This window comes from Nymphaea colorata, chromosome 1, assembly GCF_008831285.2.
Source record: "Nymphaea colorata isolate Beijing-Zhang1983 chromosome 1, ASM883128v2, whole genome shotgun sequence".
Classification (NCBI taxonomy): domain Eukaryota; kingdom Viridiplantae; phylum Streptophyta; class Magnoliopsida; order Nymphaeales; family Nymphaeaceae; genus Nymphaea; species Nymphaea colorata.
The window spans coordinates 40,326,065-40,352,760 of NC_045138.2; the positions used below are offsets into that span (position 1 = coordinate 40,326,065).

Genomic DNA, 26,696 nt, shown 5'->3' on the forward strand with positions numbered 1-26,696 from the left:
CTGATTTCCCGTGCAAGTTCTTGATTTATCCACAGTTTCCCTTGTTGATTTCTATACTTTATTTTACATAATTAAACATTCCAGAAGATTTGTTTGTACATGCCGACCAAAAGAAAAAGGTCTGCATATACATGTATGGGCTCTCAGTATAAACTCCTGTTTGCTGCCATGACTACCATCATGGTCTCTTTTAATCCCACTGACTTTGTGAATCTGGATTCGACTCTAAGGAGTAGGAATCAATGTCACGGTGGGCAGAAAATGTGATGCGCACAACCCGTAGTTTCGCATTAAACAAGCCACAGGCGAATATTTGCACGACAAATTTGAATGAAATTACCTTAAGTTTTTGGTGAAGAACACCCGCACTAAGCACTCTTCAAAAGATGCACGATATTTTCCTTGATTTAGCAAGAGCGAACGCGAGATTACTAAAATACCATAAAAACAATTCCTTTTACTTCCACCCAAAAAATATTAGATTCCAATCTAACTTGTGTTACCCAAAGTTTATGGCAGCAGGTTCAAAATGTTTTAGGAAAACCAGTTTAATAAAAATGCAAAGTTTGTAAAAATCTTGCTGCATTTGAGATTGAAAATAGCTTCACAAATTCGAGCCCAACAGACGACTTCTTGGTGCTTTCCAAGAGAAACAGCAACTTTCATGCTTTTTTTGTGTTGTAAAAGGACCCTACAGGCCACGTTTGTTTACCCTGGATCTGAGATCTAAGGTCAGACCTCCCCAAGAGAGGAGGACCGAGGTATAATGAACAATGGGTCTCTAGTCCGTAGATTTCAGATCCCCGAAAAGAGTGAAATCTGCAGATTAAAGATTGGACAGATCGGATATCCGACTTCTAGCGTAAATCTCAGATCCGCGAGAGAGGCTGTGCCGAGAGGTTCTCTGCATGGCCCTCGACCGAACCCCCGTGATCCTTTGCAGTTTTTCTCTCATCTGGCAAAGAATGCTGGTCGACCATGTTCTTCCTCTGTCCCTTTCTCTCTCTAAAGTGGAAACCCCTCTCGATTTCCATCGGAAAAACAGGGCGTTGACGCCCTCTGTTCATCGGTGTCCTGTTTGCCAGTGGCATCGACGCCCCCTGTGGCTCGCACCACTGATAAGGGGGGCGTGGACACAACCTCTTGGCTCGCACCACTGATAAACAGGGGGCGTGGACACAACCTCTTGGCTCGCACCACTGATAAACAGGGGGCGTGGACACACCCTCTGTTCCACCACCGGAGAAGAGAGAGAGAGAGAGAGAGAGAGAGAAACATAGGCGGTCAAGGAGAGAGAGAGTCGAGAACTCTTGAGGCTCTCAAACAGTGATTTTAAGAAACCTGATTTTAAAATCCTTCGATTTGAACCTAAAATCAGGCTTAGATCCGAAGCTATCAAACACTACGAATTCTGCTTTAACAGAGGTAATAGCAGGGGCAAGGCTTATTAGTGACTATCTCTCTACCACCGTCACCCTTCCTGAATGTAGAAATCCTTCAATTAACCATCGAAAACTACACCGTTCAAAGTCGAAAAGTTAGGCGTTTCTGACAACCTGCCGTTGCACCAACCGGAAGTTTGGTTCGAATCAATTATTACGGAAGTTTATTCACTAATAAATTCTTTAAGTGTTTGCAGCATCTTCATGCCACTTAATAAAAGCAATTACCAGCTTATCAACGTCTTCAGCCATGATGCAGGGAACAAACATCTTCAGTTTCTGCGTGTGGGTCCGTGTTTATGCTTTGCTCACAAGCAGCTCATGGGGATATAAAATGAATTTCATGTACATGAATATAATCTAAGTAACAAGATTTTACAGCATTATTGAGACTGAAGAAACAGGAAGACCATTATTATGTTTGATCGACATGGGTATTATTTAACTGAAAAGGGAACGCCGTCACTGCTCACTATATTTTGCTGGCTGAGAGAACAGAAGACCAAGAATTAGCTTCAATCCAGTCAAAGGCCAATGGACTGAGATAAGCATCAGGAATTCCAAACGAACTGACTAAGGAAAGTGCATGAGGCCGGAGATCACTGCAGAGTTTGGCCACTTCTCTCCGGACAGCAGCTGCATTGGTCACTGACAGGAAGCCATAGCGAAGGAATGACGAGCCCTCTTCCATGCTGACTAATGCATACATTGTCCGCAGCAACCCCAGAACATTCTGTCAACCGCACTCCACACACACACGGTGGCGGGGGTGGGTGTGGGGGAGAGAGAGAGAGAGAGAGAGAGAGAGAGAGAGAAGAGTTAGTCCCATTACACCTATATAATGCTTGCTATAGAAGGAAGATACAGTAATGCTCTCGTTTAGTTTATTGTGCTTTTGTTAAATAAGTAGTTTTCAAAGAATAGTAAGTTGATGAAAGATCACAATGTCAACGAGGTTACTTCTTCTTATATTCGACGTTTTCAAAATTTATTAACCATTTGGCAAACTCATCCTTCCTTTCAATTTGCTCAACTTCATCCTTCCCTTTTACTTAATCATGACACATCCACCCTTGAGGTTATACGTCAAGAGAAACTGCCGAATTTGGAGGTCTATGCTTGGCATGTGGCTGTTTGGAGACATCGGATAAAATTGGAATGAAACATGGAAGACAAGTTTTACTGAGTTATACAAAAAGATTTACGAGAGACAAAAAATGATGGGTCCAGATATTTCTAGCCTATAAATCCTATTTGCACATTGAAGAAACATTATTTTCATGTCAACTTCTAGGCTTCTGGTCATGAAGATTGTAGAAACACACACCAAGATGGAGAGAAAGAGAAGGAACACACAATATACGTGGAAAACCTCAAAGAGAGGTGAAAAACCACGGAGAAGCTCTAACCTAGGTGCACAACCGCAACCCTAGGAGAGAGAAAATGTTATTCCACATAATTCAACACTTACACATAAGGACAATATATAGAGGGAGAGAGGAGAAGCCGCCTAGGGTACCGAGCTCGCCTCGGTACCCGCGCCCCATAGAACCGGGTCCAGATATGGACCCGGTTCCCACAACAACATATTCTAACACTCCTCCTCAAGCTTGGCATACATGTCAAACATGCCGAGCTTGCTAACATTTTTTTCGAATGAAGAAGTACAAAGCCCTTTAGTTAGGACGTCTGCAACTTGATCTTCAGACTTCATATATGGCAGAATCAGCTCCTTTGAGTCAATGCGTTCCCGGATAAAGTGACGGTCAATCTCCACATGTTTGGTCCTGTCATGTAGAACTGGATTATTGGCAAGATTAATCGCAGACTTGTTGTCACAGTACATCTTCATTTTATCTTCCAGTTCCACATCAATATCAGTCAAAAGGATCTTCAGCCACAGCATCTCTGTAACTCCCATTGCAACAGCCCTGTACTCAGCCTCAGCACTAGACCTCGAACACACTTCTTGCCTCTTGCTTCTCCAAACAACTAGGTTACCTCCAAGAAAAATACAATACCCTGTAGTGGACCTCCTTGTGTCAGTGCAACCTGCCCAATCTGCATCTGAGTAGCCCTCAATAGTAAGTTTGTCTTGTCGAGTATACAGCAGTCCTTTTCCTGGGTCATTCTTTAGATATCCCAACACTCTTTCTGCACTCTTCCAGTGACAATCCGTGGGAGCATGCATAAATTGACTTAGCACATTTACCGCATACGTGATATCAGGGCGAGTAAGAGTAAGATAGATAAGCTTACCTACTAACCTCTGATATCGCCCTTTTCCTTCCTCATCCAGAATAGTGCCTGTCTTGATACTTATCTTAGTCCCCGATTCCATAGGAGTAAGATAGGGCCGACAACCAAGTTTACCTGTCTCCTTTAGTAAGTCAAGAGTGTACTTCCTTTGATTCATAACCAGCCCTGTCTCTGATCGAGCAATCTCTATCCCCAGAAAGTATCTCAGTTTACCCAGATCCTTGAGGTCGAATTCTTTAGCTAATCTCTCCTTCATCTTCTTGTTTTCTTCCTCATCACTGCCAGTGACAATCATATCATCAACGTAGACAAGGAGAAGACTCACCAGACCATCTCTCTGCTTTATGAATAGGGTATGATCTCCATTTCCTTGCTTGTACCCAGTAGACTTCATGACGATCCTTAGTCTCTCAAACCAAGCTCTCGGCGACTGCTTCAAGCCATACAAAGCTTTCTTGAGGTGACAACATTTTCCCTCTTGAACATACCCGGGAGGCATGCTCATATAGACTTCTTCCTCCAGATGGCCGTTCAAGAATGCATTTTTAACATCAAGCTGGTCCATGCGCCACTTCCTGTGCACAGCAAGAGCAAGAATAACCCTCACGGTCTTCAACTTTGCAACAGGGGCAAAGGTCTCAAGATAGTCAATCCCATACTTCTGGCTGAACCCCTTTGCAACCAGACGAGCTTTATATCGATCTACAGTGCCATCAGGTTTATACTTCACGTTGTACACCCACTTAGAGCCAACTAAGTGTGTCCCTTTAGGGATATCAACCACTTCCCATGTTTTGTTCTTGGCTAACGCACCCATCTCCTCCGTCATAGCATGTAACCACTTGGGATCATCCTTAGCATCATCCACCGACCTGGGAATAACAACTTTGGATAAGGTTGTGATAAAACATTTGTAATTTGTACTGAGCTTAGCATAAGAAACAAATCTCTGAATAGGGTGAGAAGTACATGACCTGGTGCCTTTGCGCAAAGCAATGGGGAGCTCTCCATTCGATGGACTTGGGTCATCCAGGGAGATCACGGGATTGGGATTGGTTCTATCCTCATCACCAACATCTTCCACTGTAGCTTTCTCCTTTCTGACATAAACCTGGCCAAACAAGTGATCCCTGGCAACAGTGGGCTGAGCATCCACCGTGACCCCTTCCATATAACTGCCATTCTCATTACTGACCGTGACCGTGTCAATCACACTAGGACTAACCTTGTAGTCCAAAAACTCCATAAACTGAATCAGCTGATTAGAGGAATACTCTTCCCCTTTGTGCCCAATACACTCCCCCTGAAGAGGATTCACCGGAAAATACGACTCATGTTCATGAAATGTGACATCCCTCGAAACATACACTTTGGAAGTAGTGGGATCCACACATTTGTACCCCTTCTGAGTGGAAGAGTACCCCAAGAACACTCCTTTAATAGACCGGGGATCAAGCTTTTTGAGAGTAGGGCTATGATTATGCACAAAACAACTGCACCCAAAGACACGAGGAGTAAGAGGCCACGGATTCTGAGTGGGCCACAGGGTAGAATAAGGAGACTGACCATCCAACACCCTAGTAGGCATACGGTTAATGAGGTGTGCACTAGTGAGAAGTGCATCACCCCAATACCGCTTCGGAACATGGCGTTGGAACATAATGGCCCGGGTAACATTCAAAAGGTGACGATTTTTACGTTCAGCTATACCATTTCCATAGACACGCGTTGCTTGCCAGAGGAAAGTTGATATTCTTGAAAGAGTTTAGAGTCCCCTGTCATGTGGTGAGTGGCTCCACTATCAACAATCCAATCACCAAGAGAAGGGTTACCTTGATCAGTCGAGGCAACGAGGGCTTGGGCTAGCTGAGCCCCTTCAGACGTGGAGGACTCCTCAGGGGTAGTAGATAGGCGGCTGATGTACGCCTGTAGCTCCTTGAGTTGAGCAGGGGACAGCTTGGACTTTGCACCACTAGAAGAATTGCTCTGACTGGAATCAGACACAGAAGGGCTACGCTTGCCAGAGGGAGGACGACCTCTGACCAGTCTCTTCTCGGGATGAAGATCCCAACAGAAATCCACCGAATGCCCCAACTTGTTGCAATGAGTGCAATGCCGGGCAGGACGCTGCCCAGTCCCAGAGGCACGGTTGACAAAGGCAGAAGGGCCATGACCGGTGTCAAGATGCATCACCTGGCGACGTTGTTCTTCAGACTCAACTCGGGCATATACTTCCTCTATCCCCGGAATTTCATCACCATTAAGAATTTGGCTACGAATAGACTCAAATTCATCCCGCAGGCCTCCCAGAAACAAAAACGTACGGTCCATCCATTCCTTTTCCCAGTAGAGGGAATGATCTGAACCGCACTTCCACTCATCAGTCACATGATAATCTAGCTCCTCCCATTTGGTCTTCAGGGCAGCATAGAAGGCAGCAACAGACAAATCACCCTGTGTCAGGGAGTAAATACTGCGTTTAATCTGATAGGTACGCAGATGTCTCTTCTTGCGACCATACATCTTCGCAAGCACAGTCCACATATCAAAAGAGGTCGGCTTCCGCAGAATGAGGGGCTGGATATCGGAGGACACGGAGCTGATAATCCAGACCTTCACTTGGCTGTCCTCCAACGCCCACGTTGCCCAATGAGGATCAGATTTGATGGGCGCAGGTTTGTCGCCAGTGATGTAAGAGAGACGCCCACGGCTAGTAATCCCAATCTCGAGAGCGGCAGACCAAGATAGGTAATTGTCCTTGGTCAGACGGATGGAGGTGACCTGGATCGGCACGTTCTCAGTCTTGGAAGCGCTGCCCGCGTCAAGAACAGCATCTTTTTGAGTCCCCATCGCGTCTGCCATCACAAACACGCACACAGCAACAAGAGGCACAACGGCGAGAACTAGGTAGAGGCGACGGGAATGAGGCAGCGGCTACGGAAGGCAGGCGGCGACGTTCCTGGGCGACGCTGGGAACGATGGACGGCGACGGTGATGGGCAGCGGTGGCGCGGGACGACGGCGGCGCTGAAGTGGGCAACGGCAGTGATGGACAACGGCAACGCAGCAGAGAACAACCGCGCCGGACGATGGCGGCGCCGCTGGACGGTGGCGGCGCAGCTGGCAGCGCTGGACGGCGGCGGCGCAGCAGTGAGCGACGGCGCAGCAGCGGCAGAGAAAAAACGGAGAAGACAGCAGCGGCAAAAAACCGGCGGAAACACGACGATCACACCAACGATCTCTCACGCGTTGGCTCTGATACCATGTAGAAACACACACCAAGATGGAGAGAAAGAGAAGGAACACACAATATACGTGGAAAACCTCAAAGAGAGGTGAAAAACCACGGAGAAGCTCTAACCTAGGTGCACAACCGCAACCCTAGGAGAGAGAAAATGTTATTCCACATAATTCAACACTTACACATAAGGACAATATATAGAGGGAGAGAGGAGAAGCCGCCTAGGGTACCGAGCTCGCCTCGGTACCCGCGCCCCATAGAACCGGGTCCAGATATGGACCCGGTTCCCACAACAACATATTCTAACAAAGATCCTACTTGTTCAAGTGTAAGTAATTAAGTATATAGAGTAGGAATGGTGGTGCCAGTAATAGCAGCACACATGCGTGTGGGGAAACTGCGCAAATACACGGATACGGATACTAACCTTTATAGGGCCCATAGATGATTCCAGCTCTGCCTTCAAAAATGACTGAAATATAGCCCTTTCGGAGAATGCACATGCTAAATCTTCTGAAAGTTGGTAGCTCTAAACAAGAAAAAAAAGGCAGATTCACTAACAGCATTGAACCAGCAAAATAAACAGCGATTAATGTCCCATTCGTACCAGGATGAAAGCATGCTCCTTGCTTTTCCCTTGCGCTACATGCTCAGATATTTCCAGAGCAAATTGGTTCAATAGATCACGCTCCCTCAGGCAAAACATTTGGGTCTGATGCATTTAAAGTGGATTACATGATATGGTATGTTGAAGATATGAGGGAACTAACATAAACAAGTGATTGTGATACCTGAAACTGGCTGCTTCTCAGAATTGCTGAGGTAAGAATCTCTGGGATTACAGGTCGGGGACTATTCATGTGCTCCAGACCGAGAACCTTGATTGGCTGGTTCTTTTTCCGACTCGTTGCATACTCAGCCAAAAGTGCCTTGCTCACCTATCACCAAATATGTCAATGGCAAGTTAGCAACAAGGAAACTGTAAAGCACCCAAAGTTGTTCAGCGGGGGTTTAAAACGGTGAATTTGGACGCTGTACCTGTTGCAAAAGCACCTTGTTATCCCCCTCAAATGTGGACTGAACATCATGTTCCCCTATCAAATGGCCAATGCGGTTTTCTGTCTTCAATCCTTGTCCACCACAGGCTTCACGGCATTCCTGATGGAGAAATATTAACAGTCAATCAAAAGAGCAAGAAAACAAATTAGTATCTATATTATCTTCTTACCTGAAGGGTTCGCATGTTATGCCAAGTGAATATGGCCTTAAATGCACTAGAATAAACATGAACTGCCTTTGTGTCCTGAGACGTTCTATTCACATAAATTCTCTTCAAATCATTTGCTGAACAACTCATAGCATATCTGCAGATATTTAGAAATATTCATGAAAATTGTGCTTTGTATGTTACGGCGTTCAGAACCAGTTTAAGTGAATGAAGACGAAGGAACGATTGCTAGTGTGCACCATGAACACACTAAAAGCAATTGGGAAAGGATAAAGACCAGTTCTTCAGACAGAGATAGACATTCAGATACACAAACAAAAAGCATGGAATAAAAATGAAGAATATAAACTGGAGGATAGCAAAAACTAGGTCTCATCGCACCACCATTATTTTTCATGTTCAAGCTCAAGTAATTATCACTTGGCTTTCAACCTCTGAAGATCCATTACCATGGCTGGAAGCAATTTGAAGTAACGTGCAACTCTATTAGAATACAACATCAAGCAGAGCTAGTTTAGCTCAGATACTAATCCACTTGATACTTGGCTTTACCCAACACTATGAAGAAGCATTGTCCAACACATGTTAGCCTTATAACAAGAATTATCAAATGGAAGATAATAGTATGATGTAGGCCAAGAAATCATAACTCCGTGTCAAGAAGTAGTTTGTTTCCTTATTTGAGATCATAACAGTGAAAGATATTTTTTTCTTTTGCCTCCCATGTGCCTCATAATATGTTACACACACGCACCCACCAACAGACCGCCCAGGGGAAGACTGGAAGTCAATGTTATAATACTACTGACAATACCAGCACCAAGACAACAGTATGGCGATCTTTCATAGGCAGAAAAGAACTCATGAAAACCAAGTACCTACTGTACCCTCGTGATCACCACAAACACTAAAGTTCAACTGTACCTGTCATAATTCATGTACAGAGCATCCACATGTATTACCTATAATGCGCAGTATAATCATTGTTATCATCAATATAGATGCTAAAATCCAAGAGTAGAGAAGTGACAAGGGACACCGCAATTGATAGAACAGACTCCAGCATGGACTCCAGAAACACTTGGAACCACCAGAATGTAAATATATCTCAGAATCACAAATGGGCCCTTTTTAGAAGTTGGCTCATGGCTATTTTGAGGGATTTAAAGCTAGCTGGACCCTAGTAAAAAAAATAATGTCTTCCACAAATTGCTGCCCCCAAGTGACTTTTCAGCTGCTCATTTCCTCTGAATTGAGGAACTGCATCTTATTGTCTCTCTCACCATCTCAGCATTGAGCAGCCCAGTACAATGTTCCAAAGAGCAGCCACAGACAGAAGAAGAAAACTATGGAGGACTGAAAGAACAAAAAGGTATTGGAGAAAAGCATTAACAACGGCAATGCAGCGAAGTCCCTATGAAGCTAGACATATCAATGACTAGAAGTCATAGGCTGCCTTCATGAATTAAAACATCAGAATATCTAGAATATGTCAATGCTATAATAAACTAACAAGTAACAACAAAAAAGTACATATATTAGCATTAAACACATCCAGTATGGTGCATGGACTATAAGTTGACTGGACAGCATGCAAAATGAAATTGGTGTTCAAATACAAAATCCAACTAACCGAGCACCATGCACCCCTAATAACCATGTTAAGGTATAGCTATGTAGACTTTCAAACATGGCATACATTGTCTTTTCTGATCCAGCGATAAATAATGGTGCCTTTCACTGAAAAGCATATTTTTGTGTCATCTAAGTACAATAATTTAAATATTAAAAAACCTGAAGTAGCTTACGTTTTTGCTAGGAGTGGCAGGAGGCGGCGCTGGTGAGATGGGTAATCAAGCAACAAGGTTTCAGGCCCAGTTGAAGAAACAGAAAAGGCTCGTCTAGTCAGTGAATATCTTACTGCAATTGCCAGTGCAATCTGAAATGTTGGAAGGAAAGATAAATTTAAGTTATATTAAATACAAATTTTTGCGCTGGACAAGGAAGACATTAAGAAGAGAATTGCATTTGAAAACCAGTTCTTGCAAGAAACCAAAATACCTTTGACTGGTAAATTGCACTGGCAGAAATATTTACACGGCCAGAGGTTAGTGGGGCCAAGAATGCTGCAAACCTCTGTTAAAAGAAAAATGTAACATTTTTCATAAAGCACAGAAAAAATAGCGTAACAACCAAATGGAGATTAAATTTATTTATGAATTGAAGAACACCCATTAACAACTTGCAGGTTCAAAGATTATATCAAACTACAGGACGAACTGCACTAGTTAATCTGAGAATTTATTTCCACCTGATCTGGATCACTTATTGCACTTTGATAATGTCCATCTGGAGATACGTCAGCAACAGAATTTAGTAAGTTCTCACGAGGTACACGAACATTGTCAAACCTGAGGCGATTGGGAGCCAATAAAAAAAGTACTTATATAAATATGAATTCTGGAGAAATTAAAAGAAGACAGGTTGAAAGACAATTAAATATGCCCTTGAGAAAGTTACCATATTCGACCATTATCTACTCCATTCAGGCCAATCTTATGACCACAGTCAGCAATACGAACATTGGGGCACACATTTCCCTCTGAATCTCTTATTTGTGCGACGAATGCATGGACACCTTGGTTACTCCCATTTATATAAAGTTGTGAAAAAACTATTGCATGTGTTGCATGCTGCAAAAATAAAAAGTGAGGTGGAAAATAAGCATTCAACTTGAAGGCACTAAATAGATGAGATCAGAAACTGTTCTAAGCTGGTGAGACAAGATCTCAATGTAAAAAATGAAAACTTTCTGTTTCTTACATTAGCAGCCCCTCCAATCCAATATTTCTGAGCTGATTCACAGGGTGTGTTTATAATAAATTCACCTGTATTTGGGTCATAGATGGTGACAGTTTCGATTCCCCGTACCTAAGCAAAATGATTGCAACAAGGCATGTCAAAATAATGGGAAAAGAACAGCATCACATACTAGTACAAGCTATGGTAATACTCCCAGATTACATTGCTTCCATGGCCCAGCTCAGTCATTGCAAAACAACCCTTCACTCTATAGTTTTCAGTGTCTTTTAACCACTTCTCGTGATGACGTCTGGTTCCCAGATACTTTATTGCATTACCCCTGTTACGGAAGCCAACGAAGATTATTCTAAGCTTCTGTACATAAATATAATATTTATTCATGAAGAAATTATTTATGAACAGCATCCTATCTGATCAGCAGCAACAAAAGAAAAAATGCATGTCAGTTGCAGGGTTTGCGGAAGGAGCTACATTTACAGCACCTTATGCTTTGAAACTTTTCAAGAAGCATGAAGTGGGTAACAAACAAGAAGTGAAACAAGGAAGCAAGTAGAAAAGTGGTTCATGAAGTGAACTGGAAGCAAAAAAGGAAGTGAGGCCTTTAAAACTTTTCAAAAAGCTTGAAGTGGGTAACAAACCAGAAGTGAAACAGGAAGCAAGTAGAAAGTGGTTCATGAAGTGAACTGGAAGCTAAAAAAGGAAGCGAAGAAGGGAGAAAGGAAACAAAACAAATTCTAGGAAGTGTGTGTTTCTTGAAAAATGGAAGTGTGCCTCCTTTATATGAGAACCACACTACCTTTGGAAGGGGAAGGAAAGTTCCTCTTTTAAAATCGTGTTCCCTAGGCACTCTTGAATAGCCTACCTCGTTGCTTCTAAAGTGCATTTCATAAGCACGCACCTAGTAACTTTGCTTTAATTCATTTCAAGTAAGATCTCAAAAGAGGTAATATAATTCATAAATCATAACCATCAAATAAGGGGAATTAAATTAGCAGTTCATAGACAAATCATAAATATGCATAGCACTAAGTTCCCTTGGACTTCCTTGCGATGACCTAATCGTTGCATTTGCTATCCCAAGTTTATCCTTGATGCCCAATTTAACAAATTGACATTACGGTTGCAGAACAATTAACAGCTATATATGACATCAGTTTCACCAAACACCGTAGCTCTAACTTTGATTCACATAGGCAGTGACATAACCTATGAAATTTTACTTTTTCATATATGCTATTGGTAGTCTAAACATGCATACTCTGGTGAACTAGGATTTAGTGACACTTCTAGAGCTCCTCCTTGACTGTTTATGTAGCAGTTTTTAACCGTTGAAGACCTAAACCATTCAAGATTGATTGATCATTACTTGATTGCAAAGACATAAACAACGAACAATTATGTATTTATCGCACTGACCACTTATGCCCAACAGTTGGGTCAAATTTTTTCTGTAAAGGCTATTGTACTGCAACAGAGCGGACTTCTTGGCATTGATCAGTCTTGGATGTGGCCAACCTGAGAAAACTTGAATAACAGTGGTAGGAGCAAAATGATGCTGAAACCAATCCGACGGGAACCAGTTTTGCATCTGAACAGAATAGAAAAAGAAGACTGGACATGAAAGTTTCCCTCCAAATACGCATTTCTGAACTCTAGAAACCATCTAGACCTACTCTGATACCGGTTCTCTTTATTATTCATAACCAGACAGCAAACTTCATATCCTTCAAGAATTATGCTCTTCAAGCTCAAATTTCCCTACTAATGCTGAATAATAACATAATAAGCAGAACTTCCGCAAAGCGTGTTGCTGATTTCAGAAGTCAACGCTTTGAAAACATTTTCTCATGAAAACTCAGTAACCTGTATTTAAGCTTGTCAAGGGAAAAGTAGAAATCTTCAAAACATTAAATATCCATCCCCGTCGTCCCCGTAGTGGGGAGGAAAAAAAAAGGATACCACTGTCCACACTCCAAGAGAGGAAAGCTCCAAGCTCCACAATGAGCCGAAACTCACAAGCATAATAGCTCAAAAATTCGATCTCGAACATACACAAGAAATACCAGAGCATGAGTTAAACCAAAAAAGAAAGGATCGGCCCATTGATTTCTTACCAGAGGAAAAAATGAACCCCGAGCTTGATCGCGAGTGAATGATCGAAAATCGCTATGCACTCCTGCTGAGCCATCGACTTCAGCGCGCTCTCGGGGCCGGAACCGGTGAGCCACCCATCGAAGACTCCGCGTTCTGACAGGAAGGCGACCCTCCTCATGGTCTCCTCCCTCTGCTCCTCCATCGAATGGTTGTAGTCGGGGGAGACGAAAAGCCGCGACCCCAACCTCCTGGGATTGAAGAGCTCGCTGCCCTTCATGAGTTCGAAGAGGTAGTCGCGATCCTCGAGGTTGTGGCCGTCCAGCAACCGCCTCAAGTCGTGGACGTTGAAATCGAACCTCTCCGACGCCTCAGGCGGGGAGAATGACAGGCACGGCAAGGCCCGCATCTGGGTACTTGATTTTTCGGCAAGGAGGTGACCGCTGAGAATTTGGGTTCTCCGGGCAAGCTGCTCTTTGGACGACGCCATCTCTCTCTCTCTCTCTCTCTCTCTCTGGTTGGTGACTCTCAGATGATGGTAGTCGCTTAAAATGGAGAACGACGATGACGACGGTAGGTTGTCGCGGGGTGATGGCGGTAACGTGAAGGAGTAACGAAAGCAGCCGTTGCACGTTTTCAACGGCCTGTCCAAAGACGGAAGATCCTATCTTTTTGACTGGGCAGGCTAACAGCGACGGTGATGAAGCGTTCGAATCCGTCCCCATCCTTATCCACGTTTACTTTCTACAGATGACATAAATATCTTAATATGTCGACACCGCAGTTTCCTCGTATGCATCCGATAAAATTGGAATGATTCTGAAGTTCCTTGGGACTTGCACACTACCCATAGTTTATGACGATCGTCTGAATTTTTTTTGTAGTGTAAGAAACATAACTTCTGCATCTAAACCTGTAATCCATGAAGCAATTCATATTAAATCACTCGTTCTGATCACAATCTACAAAATCAAATTTGTGGTTATGACTCAAATCTTTGGTAGTTCAAGAAACGGTTTAAAGTTTGTGTTTATCATTGCAGATCTAATTCTTCAAATCAGCCACTCAGATCAACAAAGCTTAATTTGTTAGAAACAACTTAAGACATTAAGGTCTTTTTTTTTAATTTCAGATCCGCAGAGAGATCACAGTTTTGAGGTCTGACCACCTCTGTCCCCCCTCGGATCTTAAATGCTAGTTTTTATTTTTTTTCACACGATAGCGTAGACTTGAGATCCAAGTTGGGGGTGGATGCTGAAATACACAGTTTCGTGGGTTTTAATTGTGGGGAATCAAACTCGACCTAATAAAAAAAAAATGCAACTACGCACATGAATGAACATGGGTTTGATTTAGTGTGCCTTCTGAATCGGGCTAAATTGGCCGAGGTGGATCCAATCAGTGGCCGACTTAGCTGGATCCGATGGCTGCCTTGAACTACAATTTCTTGGAGTGCAACGTAATTCGGAGCATCTTTCTTCATCCCCTTTTCATTTGAAGTGGACTTACTCCTCAAAAAGCAAACAGCTTCTGAGGAAGAAGTCCGTGGGCCTCATGAAAATAATAACTTTCGATCTGAAAGGGATGGCTTTTCTTACGAAAGAGACTTAGCCTCCTCTCATGCATGGAAATGCTTTCTTATGCTTCCACAAAAATATTTTATTTCGTATGGCGGAGATAGTCTCTATTGATGCGTCAATGCAATCCTCCCTTTTTATTTAAGGGGCAGATGTTTTGCTCCTTTTGTTAAGAAAGTGTTCTATCTCATATTTGTCTCTATAGACGTGTCAATTACCAACATTTTTGAAACATGAGTGAAGTCATGTAAAGGGGGATAAAGCAGTGCCGCTATGTTAGGTAGACGAAAAAGGTAAGGGCTTCGGCTCTCTTGGATGGATGAAATACACTTACTAATTGCCCAACACATAAAGAAGGCCCAACACATAAAGAAGGATCATGATAAAAGTTTGTCAACCATCTTTTTTTTTTGCAGTATGTAAATACAGAACAGGTCATATTGAACTCAATGACTTCTTCTTTCTCTATTGACCAATAAAAAATTCAAACAAGTTGAAATATTCCAGAATATGACGACAGCAACCAAGGGGTTAAAACTAAGGTCAAGAGTTCAATACCCAGGATGTATCTTTATGGGCATAATCTAGTCGCAATCTTATGCACAGCTTCCTTATCTTAAGAAAAATGACCAGATATTTGTGGCAAATTATGTTCACATGCCTGCATTATCATACAAACCAGAAATCAAGCAAGATTGATAGGAATCTTTCGAACGCCACCCAAAAAGCTGCTCAGATCCGTCTAAGCTTTTGATCCTCTGCAGCACACGTATTAAGATGCCCTAATAATAGGAAGTGTTTGGCAGAATCCATTTCCTGGAGAATGTTCTGCAAATGAGTTTGATGTCATAGAAGCATTGGCCTTTCGGAAGTTCTCAAACACAGCACAAATGGAACATGATCTCAATTAGGCATCGCATACGACCGTCAGAAACCCATTTGAAGGGTTTTCCGACTTCTTCAACATTGTAGGCAGTGCTGGAAAACAAACAGAGCTTTACATGGCTTGGTTTGTTGGCTTTGTCGAGTGCGCGTTCCTACAGGTAAAATTATCGCAGCAAGTTGAACATGAAGAAACGAGTTTGCTCTCGGGTTAACATGTATAAGCAAGCCGGACAATCGGTAGATTTTAAACATGTTAGATTTTAGGATTGATATTTAACAGCAACTTATTGAAGTATTAACTACTAAGCAATTTGTCGAAGTATTCCTTTGTTAGTAGACAAAAGAGCTCAAATTCAAGGACGCCTATTTGACATTGAAGGAGGGCCCATCTAGGCCATCTGTCGTTGTTTCTTCGACATCGAGCTTGACCAAGCTACATTATTGATAAAAGCGTGAACGCAAACTCGGTTTGTTCAACTCTTGACACTTGCCAGGCTTGATCATAGGCAATATAAGAAGCTCAAGAGGAGATGTCATTATTGGTTTTCAAGTGATATTTAGAAGAAAAAAAGTTCTTAACCAAAAGTTTGGATCTAAGTATTTTTCCTGTCTACAATAGAGAGCGTGTGTGATAGAGACACATGGAATAGACATGCTCATGCTCACTTTGCAACAGTGAAAGCTGCACATTCGCCGCCTCGCCACTGGTTTTAACAATCCAACCTCAACTTGCGAGACGAATGGTAACGTGGGGAAGTATATGCAGTATTGAAAAATAAGTGCCATCAATTTATCATCTAAAATCTCCATGCACTCTTGGTTACACGTTATCACGCATGCACCCACGCACACACAAAGTATCACAGAGAAGGTTGCTTTTCCCGCAGTAACGACACAACAAAATCGCCACAAAACACGAAGCTAGGCTTTTCTCTAGATACCGGTACTGTTGGTTCAGATTTCTAGCAGATAAGAAAGGCTGGTCATATTTTCTGGCTTGAAACCTTACAAGACCAACTATAGTTTGTCTTGTGATATATTTCAGCCAAGATTTTCTCATGCTGTCCAATGTCACTTGTTGAATTCGTACAAATCTCTCCCTTCTCTCACGTCTTCAAGTTGCAGGTCAAAATTTTAACAGTTCGTGCGTCACGTGATACAAAAGGCACGAATCTACCCAGCCTCAACTTGTCTCTGAATATGCATATTCAAACACATTCAAGCATACGTGACACGGACAATCTCCCAGCAACAACGATCCATCCTTAGACTGAAGTCAAAAGATTCATGAATAAAGTAATATGAAAGTTATTGCCTGATTCAACATAAAATACCTCAACGGTGTCAACAACGCAAAATGAATAGATACTTCCGAAGTTTGTTAAGAGCGACGAAAATTGGTGAAGCATTAGTTCGCACCACTTGGAGACGTATGATGACCCAGATTTCTTTGGGCTAAAAAGAAAGGCACCCGATTCGGTTTAGCATGACTATCATCCACTTACGGTGATAAGTTAGCAGCTTATTTTAAAATAATTAAGACAAGCATGACAGCAACATGCAAAGACGATCCAACAGAAGAGACACCTGCAGCATTAAAGAAAAGGAAGCAGGATCTCCCCTGCTCATATTCAGACATAAAATAGAGGTTGCTCTCAGTTGAATAAATATCTGCTATGGCACTTATAATGCACTAATTTACCCTTTTACAATTAAAATACTTGAATTTCTTATATCTGATGCATCTATTTCGCAATTCTTATCATTTGCGAGCCTGGGTCTTCCTCAACTCTTTGGCTGCAGTAAAATCAAAAAATTAGCTGCGAGAGACAGACACTTCTAGCTTGGTCATATAATAACTAGAAATGAACAATAGATATACCAGCTTTTTCTTCTTCCCGCTTTTTTGCAGCTTCTGCCCTTTGTTGTCGGATCAACTGCAGTCGTTCTGAAAATCACAAAGACAACGCCACATAAAATATAGAACACTACATCTTCCACATAAATCATTACTAGTGTCATCAATATTAAAATTAACATGCACTAATTTTTTTAAAAAAAAAAAAACAAACATAGATCTGCAAATTAGTGCATGAAGAAGAAAGCCCATCAACATGAGCTATTCTTTCCAGACATAAAAAAGAATTAAGTACGGTTGTTCCCTACTCACCCTGAACTTATAGCCAACGGACAAATACATCCTTGTCTAAATGACAAATCCCTTCATGACGTTCCCATTTTTAATTTTTCAGTTTTAACAATGCTTAGTAGGTTACCATGGTAACATGGTTGTATTGTCAGCACAGTAATTTTGTTTTTTCTAGAATAAAAAATACTCGCATGCCAGGACACACCAAGTAATCTCTCTCTTTTTTTTCAAGGACATACATCACTTTAAGTATGAAAATAAAAACCCATTTCCATTAACAAATTTAACCTCAAGAACCAATTTGAAATGGTTACATTAAAAGGTATGGAGTAGTCAACCACTATAAGGTAGGATGGGTGGGCAGTTGTTCAAAGCTAAGGATGAATATCAAAAAACCCAATCAAATAATCTATTTTGATTATTTTGGTCATAATATTTTTAACTGGAAAACAAAACAAAGATAATCATTCAGAAAACCTTACCTAAATCTTTTCTAGCTTGCTCTGTTTTCCCTTGTTCCTGCAATCTCATATAACGTTCATGAGCCTTTTGTTTCTCTATCTCTTCCCTGAATAACAACAAAAATGTTCAAAAGAGCGTGAGATGTAAAACGTCACAGAAAATACCAATAACTATGCACTATAAGAAAACAATATATATATCTTGCACAAGAGTAGCACAGGCATTGACAGACAATCATCTTTGAATGTCTAATAAACAGGGCCACACATGTAACAGAATAGCATATGATGAAGGTCGTTATCCAAAGGTTTGTTTAGTGTTGCATAATAAACTGATACAAATGAGTTGTTGTTACAAACACTTCATTGTTGCAGGGGAAAAATATCGACATCCAGTTACAACAAATTATTGGGGCCCAAAAATATCAAACCAGTTTCACATCTATGTTACCAACATAAGCAAGAAAGGAACCATCTCCAGATAAAGTTTAGGTAGGTCCACATTTAGGTTAAATCCACTCTCAAATTCCCAGAGAGATAAGTCCAACATCATTTCTATTTCCTGGTACTTGGTTGACTTTTTTGTTTTGGGAGGGGAAGGGGAAAGGAAGGCCTTTGGTAACTCGTAAAGCTTGTCCATTTGAAAATAATAAAAACAATCAAATGCATGAAGAATTATAAGGTCACCTCTCACGCCTTGAAAGCTCGGTTGTTTGCTCCAACTGCAAGATAGACAAAAGGTCAGAAACAAAATTTTCAAAGCAGACAATAAACCATCACATGAAAGGAAAATAAAAGAAACTTCATTTCATTAGTTTGAACATAGATGGTAAATAAAGGCCACTTAGTATAGTAAGAGCAACCCAAAAAAAAAATCCTCAAGAGAAGCACAAATGCTAGTAAAACTAACGTTTCTTAAATTCACAAAAAATAATAATGCAGTGAGAGAAAAAGGCCAATCATGTCAATATGCAAACACATACAACAGGTAGTTATAGCAGTTTACCTAAAAAGAAAAATATATATATAAATACAGATGATTTCCTTTTAAACAACATCCTGCTGATCAAAGGTATGCATGAATTTAATTTTATTGGAGGTCACTATAAGGTCCCCAATACACATGATGCTAGCCAAGTAAGTTATCAATACACATGCAGAGACAGTGCATGGAAACACATACACACAGATGTCCACGACACACATATAAACATGGAGACATCTCAAACAATACCAGATCTGCAAGAGAAATATGATCACAGTTATTTGTTCTTTATTAATTAGTTTCAAGTTTCAACCGACACTGGATCCATTGATTAGATTCATCACTGATTTACTTTTCCATCTAGAAATTTTTGTGAAATAAATTAAATAATGATATCAAGCCTCCACTTGTTGATCATTGATCAACAATCCCAAACCTCTAAAACTTCCAGCTCACATTGCATATATACTGCTGGTAATACAAAGCTTCCCTCCAGAAACAGAAAAATTTGTTCACAAGTTTGAATGAACCTCGCCTTTAAAAAATGAATCTTACTTCAGCCCTTCAAAATTACTGATCCACATTTTAATTTGGTTCTTCAAGGGCCATGGAATTGTTACTTCTTATCATGCTAGCAAATTTGTAGCAGTAAGCATTTATGAAGTTTTATTCAATTTGTTTTGCAGGATCAAGCATATTTTTGCAGGTTTGTGAAGCCTGCAAGGCTGCAGTCCTGATGGCATTCATTTGTATGTGTACTTGTTGCTGGTGCAGAGAGAGAGACTCTCAAATAAAAGATCAGGCCAGGTATCAGTAACTGGTGTATATTTTCCCTACACCTAGGCAGGAAGCTGTTGCAAACAAAGTAGTGAAGGATACCAAGCTGTTACATATAGTTATGTTTTTACCCTTGCTTGAGTTTTTTCTGATCATGTGTTTGTTTTTTTCCTGCTATAAATGTAGGAGATTAAACATGATAATGACATGCCATTTAATTGAAGTCCCCAACTTAGACACAACATTCAGAAACATCCTTGACAATTAATTAAAAAGAATGGACTGAAAAAGTATGAACAATAAAAAGAAGCATAACTTACATCAGCATCTCTTGCTTTCAAAGTTTTAGGCTTAACTAGGTTAGGATTTTCAATCTCAATAACGCCTTGTGTCCCTTTCTTTTTCTGCAAATAAAGAAAAACAAACATCAACAAGTCAAAACAAGGGAAATTATATGATACTATTAGAGACAACAGCTGACATAGATAAATTGAATCCCAGAGCAGACTAAAGATCTCTACCGTTTCTTCAACTTCTCCTTCCGAACTTTCTTCTTCCTCTTCAGATTCTTCTTCCTCATCCTGAGAAACAAAAGTGGTTATTACTTTTAGTAAACAAGAACAGGAAGAGATTTACCAATTACTTCATTAGATATTTTCAACGCCTAGTCCTTTGGAGAACTGAAAACTGAAAAATGCCTGTAAGCAGCCTAATGCCAAAGTAAAATATAAATTCCAGAACACCACCAATGAATTTTCCTGTTATACATTTGCTGCTAATAATATTGTTTTATTGGCAGTAATTGCAAAGCTAATAGCACTTCTGTAGTTGATGCACCTATGAGGAATGATAAAGTTATGCAGGCAAGAGGTTTCTGTCCAACTGAGTATTAGGACAGAAAAAAAGGAAAAAAGATTCACAATGGTGCCATAATGAAAATTTTACTTTAGACACGATATTTTCACTTCAATCTCTGATCAACAGCAACCACATTTTGAAAATCATTCATAAAATTTAGAGGCATCTTCATGAAGTTTAAAATAAGATCACATATAGTAAGAACAGTATGTACCTGGTCACTCTACAAATGGGAAAATGGCCACAAGACCAGCACATGCTTCATATCGACTTAGAATTTGAAACTTAAAATAACTCAAAGTCATTGAAATGACTAGACATAATACTAATGTGACGAGAAAAATCAATAATCATTTGCAAATGATGGTGCATTGAGACTATAGATTCCATACCCGTCTAAAAGTACGTGGCCGTGCAGAGGAACCAGCAACTGAATTTTGGAAAATATTAAAAAATATCAGGCGATCAAATTTGTAGATTCCATATCAAAATCAACCTTAACATAAACTAAGCCAGATAAAATAAACCAATGTTAAAGGTAAATAAGAAAGAAGAATAAAGAAACAGTTGGAATAAATTAAAATACGTACATTTGTGAAGGCAATAACGCATATATTTATATCACCTACAAGGACATCTTCAATTACATGCATGTGAAATCTTCATACATTCAGAAGCATCACAAAACTCATTAGTCATTAGTTTAATAATTCATACCACAAGATGGCCGGAACACAGAGAAGGGATGCTCCACCAGAGAAGCAAAAGCACAAAAACACAAGGCAAGAACAAATCAGATAATCCATAAGTCAATGTTTTAACAGTGCTGTTGTGCAAGTCAAGTGTTACTGATAATGCTAGGAAGCCTTTCTTGAGGATCAATTTTAATCATACCAAAAAGGAAAAAATGGATAGAATGAAATAGATGGTTCTAATGTGCAGTTCAGTGAAAAGACTAGTGTGTCAATCAGCATTCCCTTATTTTGGGGCATGACTTAGTCACTTAGGCGTTCAACATGCTCCAATTAAGCAAAAGAAATAAGGCTTCTGCTGATGAAAGTGGTGGAGTTTTGGTTTGCATCCTCTCTTTGTTAATGCTTTTATCACGCACGACTAAGAATTTGTCTCCCCTACTTCAGACCTCCTTCTCGAGAAAACAAAACTCGTTCACAAAGGTCTAAAGACAAGGCAGCATCAAAATCACAAGAAAGACAAGCATTCGAGAGCATCCACCTACCAATATATCCATAATTGAATTGATTGCACATAAATTACAATGATCCTTTCAAGAGGCGATTGTAAAACAAAAACTCATTTGACCAGTGGTCCTATTTATAAATCACAAACACAAGAAATTAGAAGCCCAGTAGACCACAGAACAAGAATTAGTAAGATGACAAACAACATGGAGGTGATACCAAACCTCTGATCAAGCTTGAGAAGATGAACTCTAATGAGGAAATTCACTAGGACACTGAATCTCATGTTCTAATGATGACTGAATTCTTTTCTTCCAAACCTAGAAGACTGAAGCACAAACCACAGTCACCTAAGTGCTGGAAGGTCCCAATTGATCAGCTTTATCAAGCACAAGTTCAAGCTCTGAAACCTCCTCTACGCAAAGAAGTTCCTTGCCATCTAAATCAGCACCTTGATATCAACTTTATTTTTCATCCATAAGCAATTCAAATTGTGATATGGTAAAACTTAATACTCTCGAAGTCATACAAGCTATTCAGATTTTATGTCTACAACGTTCATATTATATCTTCTGTCACATCTTGCTTACTGAGTTTACAAAAGTAAGATGTATATCACAAGGCTTCTTATGAAACTTTCCTAAGTAGCTCTATGTGAATGTTTTGCTTGCTAAAAAGTTGTACATAAACTCTCACCACGTGCAGAACAGACAAATATCCTGAAATGTGTCTGAAGCAAAAAATAAAAGGGATTGCCACGAAACCATCGTCTACTTCAGGAAATTGTACTGCTTCATTAACGAAACATGGAGCTGAACAAATCGGAGCTAGAACAAAGCATATTCCATTCACTTTTTCCTAGGAAACTGGACAAATCCTCAACATTACGCAACTCTTGAACACCACAACTAAAGGAAGATCCGCAAGTATAAGAACAAGAACAAGGCAAACACTAACTTGAACAGCAATAACAAGAAGAAACCAGTTCGTCTACACATTGAAGCAAGTAAACGCACGTCAAAGGAACGAGAGAATTATCATTGTTTACTACTAATCAGAAACCCTAGATATCAAAAGCCAACAAGATTGCTGAAATCAATTGATCGCCACCGCAATCGACCCAAAGTTTCCGAATTACAATGACAAACCACCTATGGTAATCGATCGAGCTACTGGAGTGGCATGCTGCCTATACCAATCGTTCAAGCTACTGCAGCGATCACTTCCTTTAGATCGCACATGAATCTCAGTGATCTCTCCTTTCAAAGACCACACATACAGGTTCTCCAGTAAGCAAAGGCGTGATATATCCGGACACGCATCCACTCATTCAAAGTAACCCGGACGAAGATATCTCACTATCTCACCTAATAACCTTATCCCGCTCATCTTGGTACGTGGGCCAAATCCCCGCCATAGCAGCATGTGATAAAAGAGAACAAAATTCAGAAAAGACGAAGAGAGAGAACTCACGCATCTCCTCCGGGGTAGAGAAATGCCTGCGTCCGGTGGGCTTCCCTTTGAACTTCCCCCTACCCATTCTTTCTTTCTCGCTCCCTCTCCGGTGCAATAATCAGAAGACTCTGTCAGAGGACGATGAGAGAGAGACAAGAAACAAAGGGGGGCGAGGTAGAGGCTGGGGCTTCCAAATCTCAAGTCCTTCTTTGGCCTCACTTTCTGTCACTCTTTCCCCGTCCAGAGAGAGGGAGGGAGGGAGGGAGAGGGAGAGGTACAGGGCGGGAGGGTTTGCTTTATTTATCTTCCTCTCCCAGAAAGTACCTTCTTCGACCTGCCGTCCTCGGGATCGGGAAAGCGCGCGGTCTCCCGCCCTTATTGACGGCGAAACCCTTTTGACTTCATCTATTCGCGGCAATGCCACCCCCGGCCTCCGCCCCTCGGAAAAAATATATTATCAGCAATTCTGGATCAACGGATCCGAAACTCGAAACTCATTAATGTTTAGCAAATGATCAGGCTGTGGGTGTCAATTGATCCCATCTAGATTGCATATCTGACCAAAATATTTATAAAAAAAGTTATTATGAAAAAAAAAATTACCATTCGATTAAGAAATTGAAAGTGACTCAAATTTAAAAATGGCATGCGTTTGGATTCATTTTCCATTTTAAATAAAGATTTGGTTGGATTTAGATTCAGTTTTAAATAAATATCTTATAGTCAATATCCATACATTTTGAACATTCATTCTTAGTATATCATAACGTGCTTTGGATGGGGTTGAATATTTAAAAGTTGGATTCTTATTCGATGTCAATATAAAAAATTTGGATATGATTAGATTCGAATTATGAATTTAAAAAAATCATATTTGGATGTGATATAAAGTTTTTTTATTTTTATTTAAATTCGAGTTTAAATCTGAATATGTAGGCATTGATTGGAATCCAATATGTTGACATTCCTATTTAGAGTTTCAAATTGAGTTAATGCAACGAATATAATCCAACTTAATATAAAGAGTTTCGTTTTATCTTGCAATTTGAGTCTAACTTTAAAAACTATATATATATATATATATATATATATATATATATATTATCGATTTATATTTTATTAAAATATCGACGAATATAAGGCTGAATCCGTCAATCTCTTTAAGCAATTCTGCTATAACTTGATCTTCCCCCTTTTCAACAAAAGAATCATATTCTACAATGACATCCACTCAGCTAAAATGTGCCAAAGTGCAAAGGAAAAAGGTAGAGATTCTTTTAAAGTGGAATGACGTTGGATGCAATTGGTTACATGTTTTCAAGTCAAAATTCTGGTTTTTTTTTTTAAATATTGGAAAGATATGGATGTTGGGTATAGAAGGAGTACCTGTTATTTGGCTCCACTCTAGCCCAGGTTTAAGCCCGAAAAAAAGAAACCGGGTCGGCCCGATAAGTTTTCGGGCTAGCCCATTCAGGTGGGTCCGACTGAGCCCGGTTCGACCCTATAAAATTTTTTAATACATGTTCTATTAATTTTTATATATAATTATAATATTTTATTATGATTATTATTTATATTAAAAATATTATTTTTTAATTTAATTGGGCTGAACTCGGGTTTTAGGTGGTGTCGAGCCGGGCCCAAGCCTAGGTTTCAGGTGTCGGGTCAGACTGAGCCCGACTCCTTATCAGGCCGGCCCAATGCCAACGCTTGGTTTTACATATTTGGACATATCATAAGAAAGTCTTATATATTATAAATTTCAAAAAAAAATTAAAAAAATGTTGGGAACATTTTCTAACAAACCCTGTTTGGATCTCATAATGCACGAAGCATGAATAATCTTTTTCAAATTCATCTCTGGTTTGTGGGCACATTCGTCCTGCGTTTCTGTGAGAGGCAAATCCAAAAATGTCACAAAGAATAAGAAACAAAGTAAAGAATAACATACATTTAGGTTAAAACAGGACGGATGTCTGTAGAAATTGCTTTTTATAATCGTCTGTCGAGTGTAAAAACGCAACTTCGGCATACCCAAGCGAGAAAAATCCAGCCCCATATGGTCAGATTGTTAATAACACGATAACAAAAAATGAAATTTAAATCTTCATTTGTTGTCGCAAATAAGGCCTGATAATGGGAAAACCAATATTTACAACAATGGAACGTTTTTATATAGAAACAGATAGAAAGGCCGGCGACTCTATCAAATGCAGCAAAGTCGGTATTAAAAAGGAGGAAAAGAAGACAAAGAAGGGTGAGGGCGAAGAGGAGGGGGAAGAAGGGATATGTCTTTAAGAACTAAACTGCCCCAACGCATCAAAAGATGAAAATAACATAAAGCCATGTTATCAAGCTCAAATTAAAACAGGTACATCATCCATTTGGGCTTACTATAGAGTCAATTCGGCCTTTCTTGAACTAGTCTACACAGCATCCTATGCTCTGCTCATCAATGAAAAAGAAGGGAATTATTTTGATAGTGAAAGAGGGTTACGTCAAGGTGATCCATTATCACCCTATCTCTTCCTTGTTATAACGGAGATCTTTTATAGAAGGCTGGAGTATGGCGTTCTTAGTCATAAAATAGAAGCCCCCTCTTTGAGAAGAGGTATAAAGGGTCCGTTGACAAGCATGCATGCTGATAATTTGCTATTATCCTTCAAGAATGCTAGGAAAAGTTTAGATTTGGGAGGTGCTGACTGATTTCAAAACCATAGCAGGTGTGCAAATTAATGCTGAAAAACCCCTTTACTTCCCTTCCCTTGCATCTCAGTGCCAGATGTGCAAATCAGCGACAGAGGATCAGGGACACTTGGTATTTGCTTGTCCTACATCAAGGAATGCATGGATTTATGTTTCATCCTGGTTTGGAATGCCACATCTACCCAAAGACGATGTTGGGAGCTTTTTTTTTTTGGGTGCAAAAGGAGAAAATTCTGCTACAAGGAATGGAAATGGTGCTGGATGGTCTGTTTCAACATAATCATTTGAACAATCTGGATGATTCACAATCATGTTTTTTTCAGAGGATGTGTTAGATCTGATTCACAAATTAAACGTAAAGTGCGGCAAACATGTTTTAAAGCTTTCCTGAATGTTGAATGGCCTGCTCAGATGCTTATTGTCTTAAAATTGTGGCTCAAAACTAAGATTTTCTCTCCTACTTGGTTGGTTAAACCAAGGACAGGTTGGCTATTGAAATTGTCTCTTCAGTCATAAGTGGGCTTTGCAGCCTTGTAGTGTAGCATAATAACCGAATTGTTT

At 40.3% G+C, this 26,696-nt stretch overlaps 2 protein-coding genes across 2 annotated transcripts; both read right to left on the reverse strand.

Annotated features, from left to right (window-relative positions):
• Positions 1 to 1,766: 1,766 nt before the first annotated feature.
• Positions 1,767 to 13,732, reverse strand: LOC116259252 (acyl-coenzyme A oxidase 3, peroxisomal). The gene is made up of 13 exons (XM_031636979.2): positions 13,107 to 13,732; positions 11,194 to 11,311; positions 10,993 to 11,100; positions 10,690 to 10,862; positions 10,481 to 10,580; positions 10,231 to 10,305; positions 9,978 to 10,108; positions 8,170 to 8,305; positions 7,980 to 8,099; positions 7,733 to 7,879; positions 7,549 to 7,653; positions 7,369 to 7,470; positions 1,767 to 2,175 (listed from the first exon to the last, which is right to left on the reverse strand). The coding sequence occupies exons 1-13, from the start codon at positions 13,571 to 13,573 to the stop codon at positions 1,915 to 1,917; spliced, it is 2,043 nt and encodes a 680-aa protein (XP_031492839.1). The 5' UTR covers positions 13,574 to 13,732; the 3' UTR covers positions 1,767 to 1,914.
• Positions 13,733 to 17,104: 3,372 nt separating this feature from the next.
• Positions 17,105 to 23,816, reverse strand: LOC116265778 (uncharacterized). The gene is made up of 8 exons (XM_031646689.2): positions 23,448 to 23,816; positions 21,168 to 21,205; positions 20,439 to 20,498; positions 20,238 to 20,321; positions 18,843 to 18,877; positions 18,177 to 18,262; positions 17,428 to 17,493; positions 17,105 to 17,342 (listed from the first exon to the last, which is right to left on the reverse strand). Exons 1-8 carry the CDS (start codon positions 23,512 to 23,514, stop codon positions 17,308 to 17,310), a joined length of 471 nt encoding a protein of 156 aa, XP_031502549.1. The 5' UTR covers positions 23,515 to 23,816; the 3' UTR covers positions 17,105 to 17,307.
• Positions 23,817 to 26,696: the final 2,880 nt, after the last annotated feature.

Coding starts and splice junctions, on each gene's coding strand:
- LOC116259252 (XM_031636979.2), bottom strand. CDS start 13,573: ATGGCGTCGTCCAAAGAGCAGCTTGCCCGGAGAACCCAAATTCTCAGC. Junction 11,101..11,193: donor AGCTGGGCCATGGAAGCAAT/GTAATCTGGGAG, acceptor CATTTTGCTTAG/GTACGGGGAATCGAAACTGT. Junction 7,880..7,979: donor ACAAGGTGCTTTTGCAACAG/GTACAGCGTCCA, acceptor ATTTGGTGATAG/GTGAGCAAGGCACTTTTGGC.
- LOC116265778 (XM_031646689.2), bottom strand. CDS start 23,514: ATGGGTAGGGGGAAGTTCAAAGGGAAGCCCACCGGACGCAGGCATTTC. Junction 18,878..20,237: donor TGAAAGCAAGAGATGCTGAT/GTAAGTTATGCT, acceptor TCTATCTTGCAG/TTGGAGCAAACAACCGAGCT. Junction 17,494..18,176: donor GCAAGCTAGAAAAGATTTAG/GTAAGGTTTTCT, acceptor TGTGATTTTCAG/AACGACTGCAGTTGATCCGA.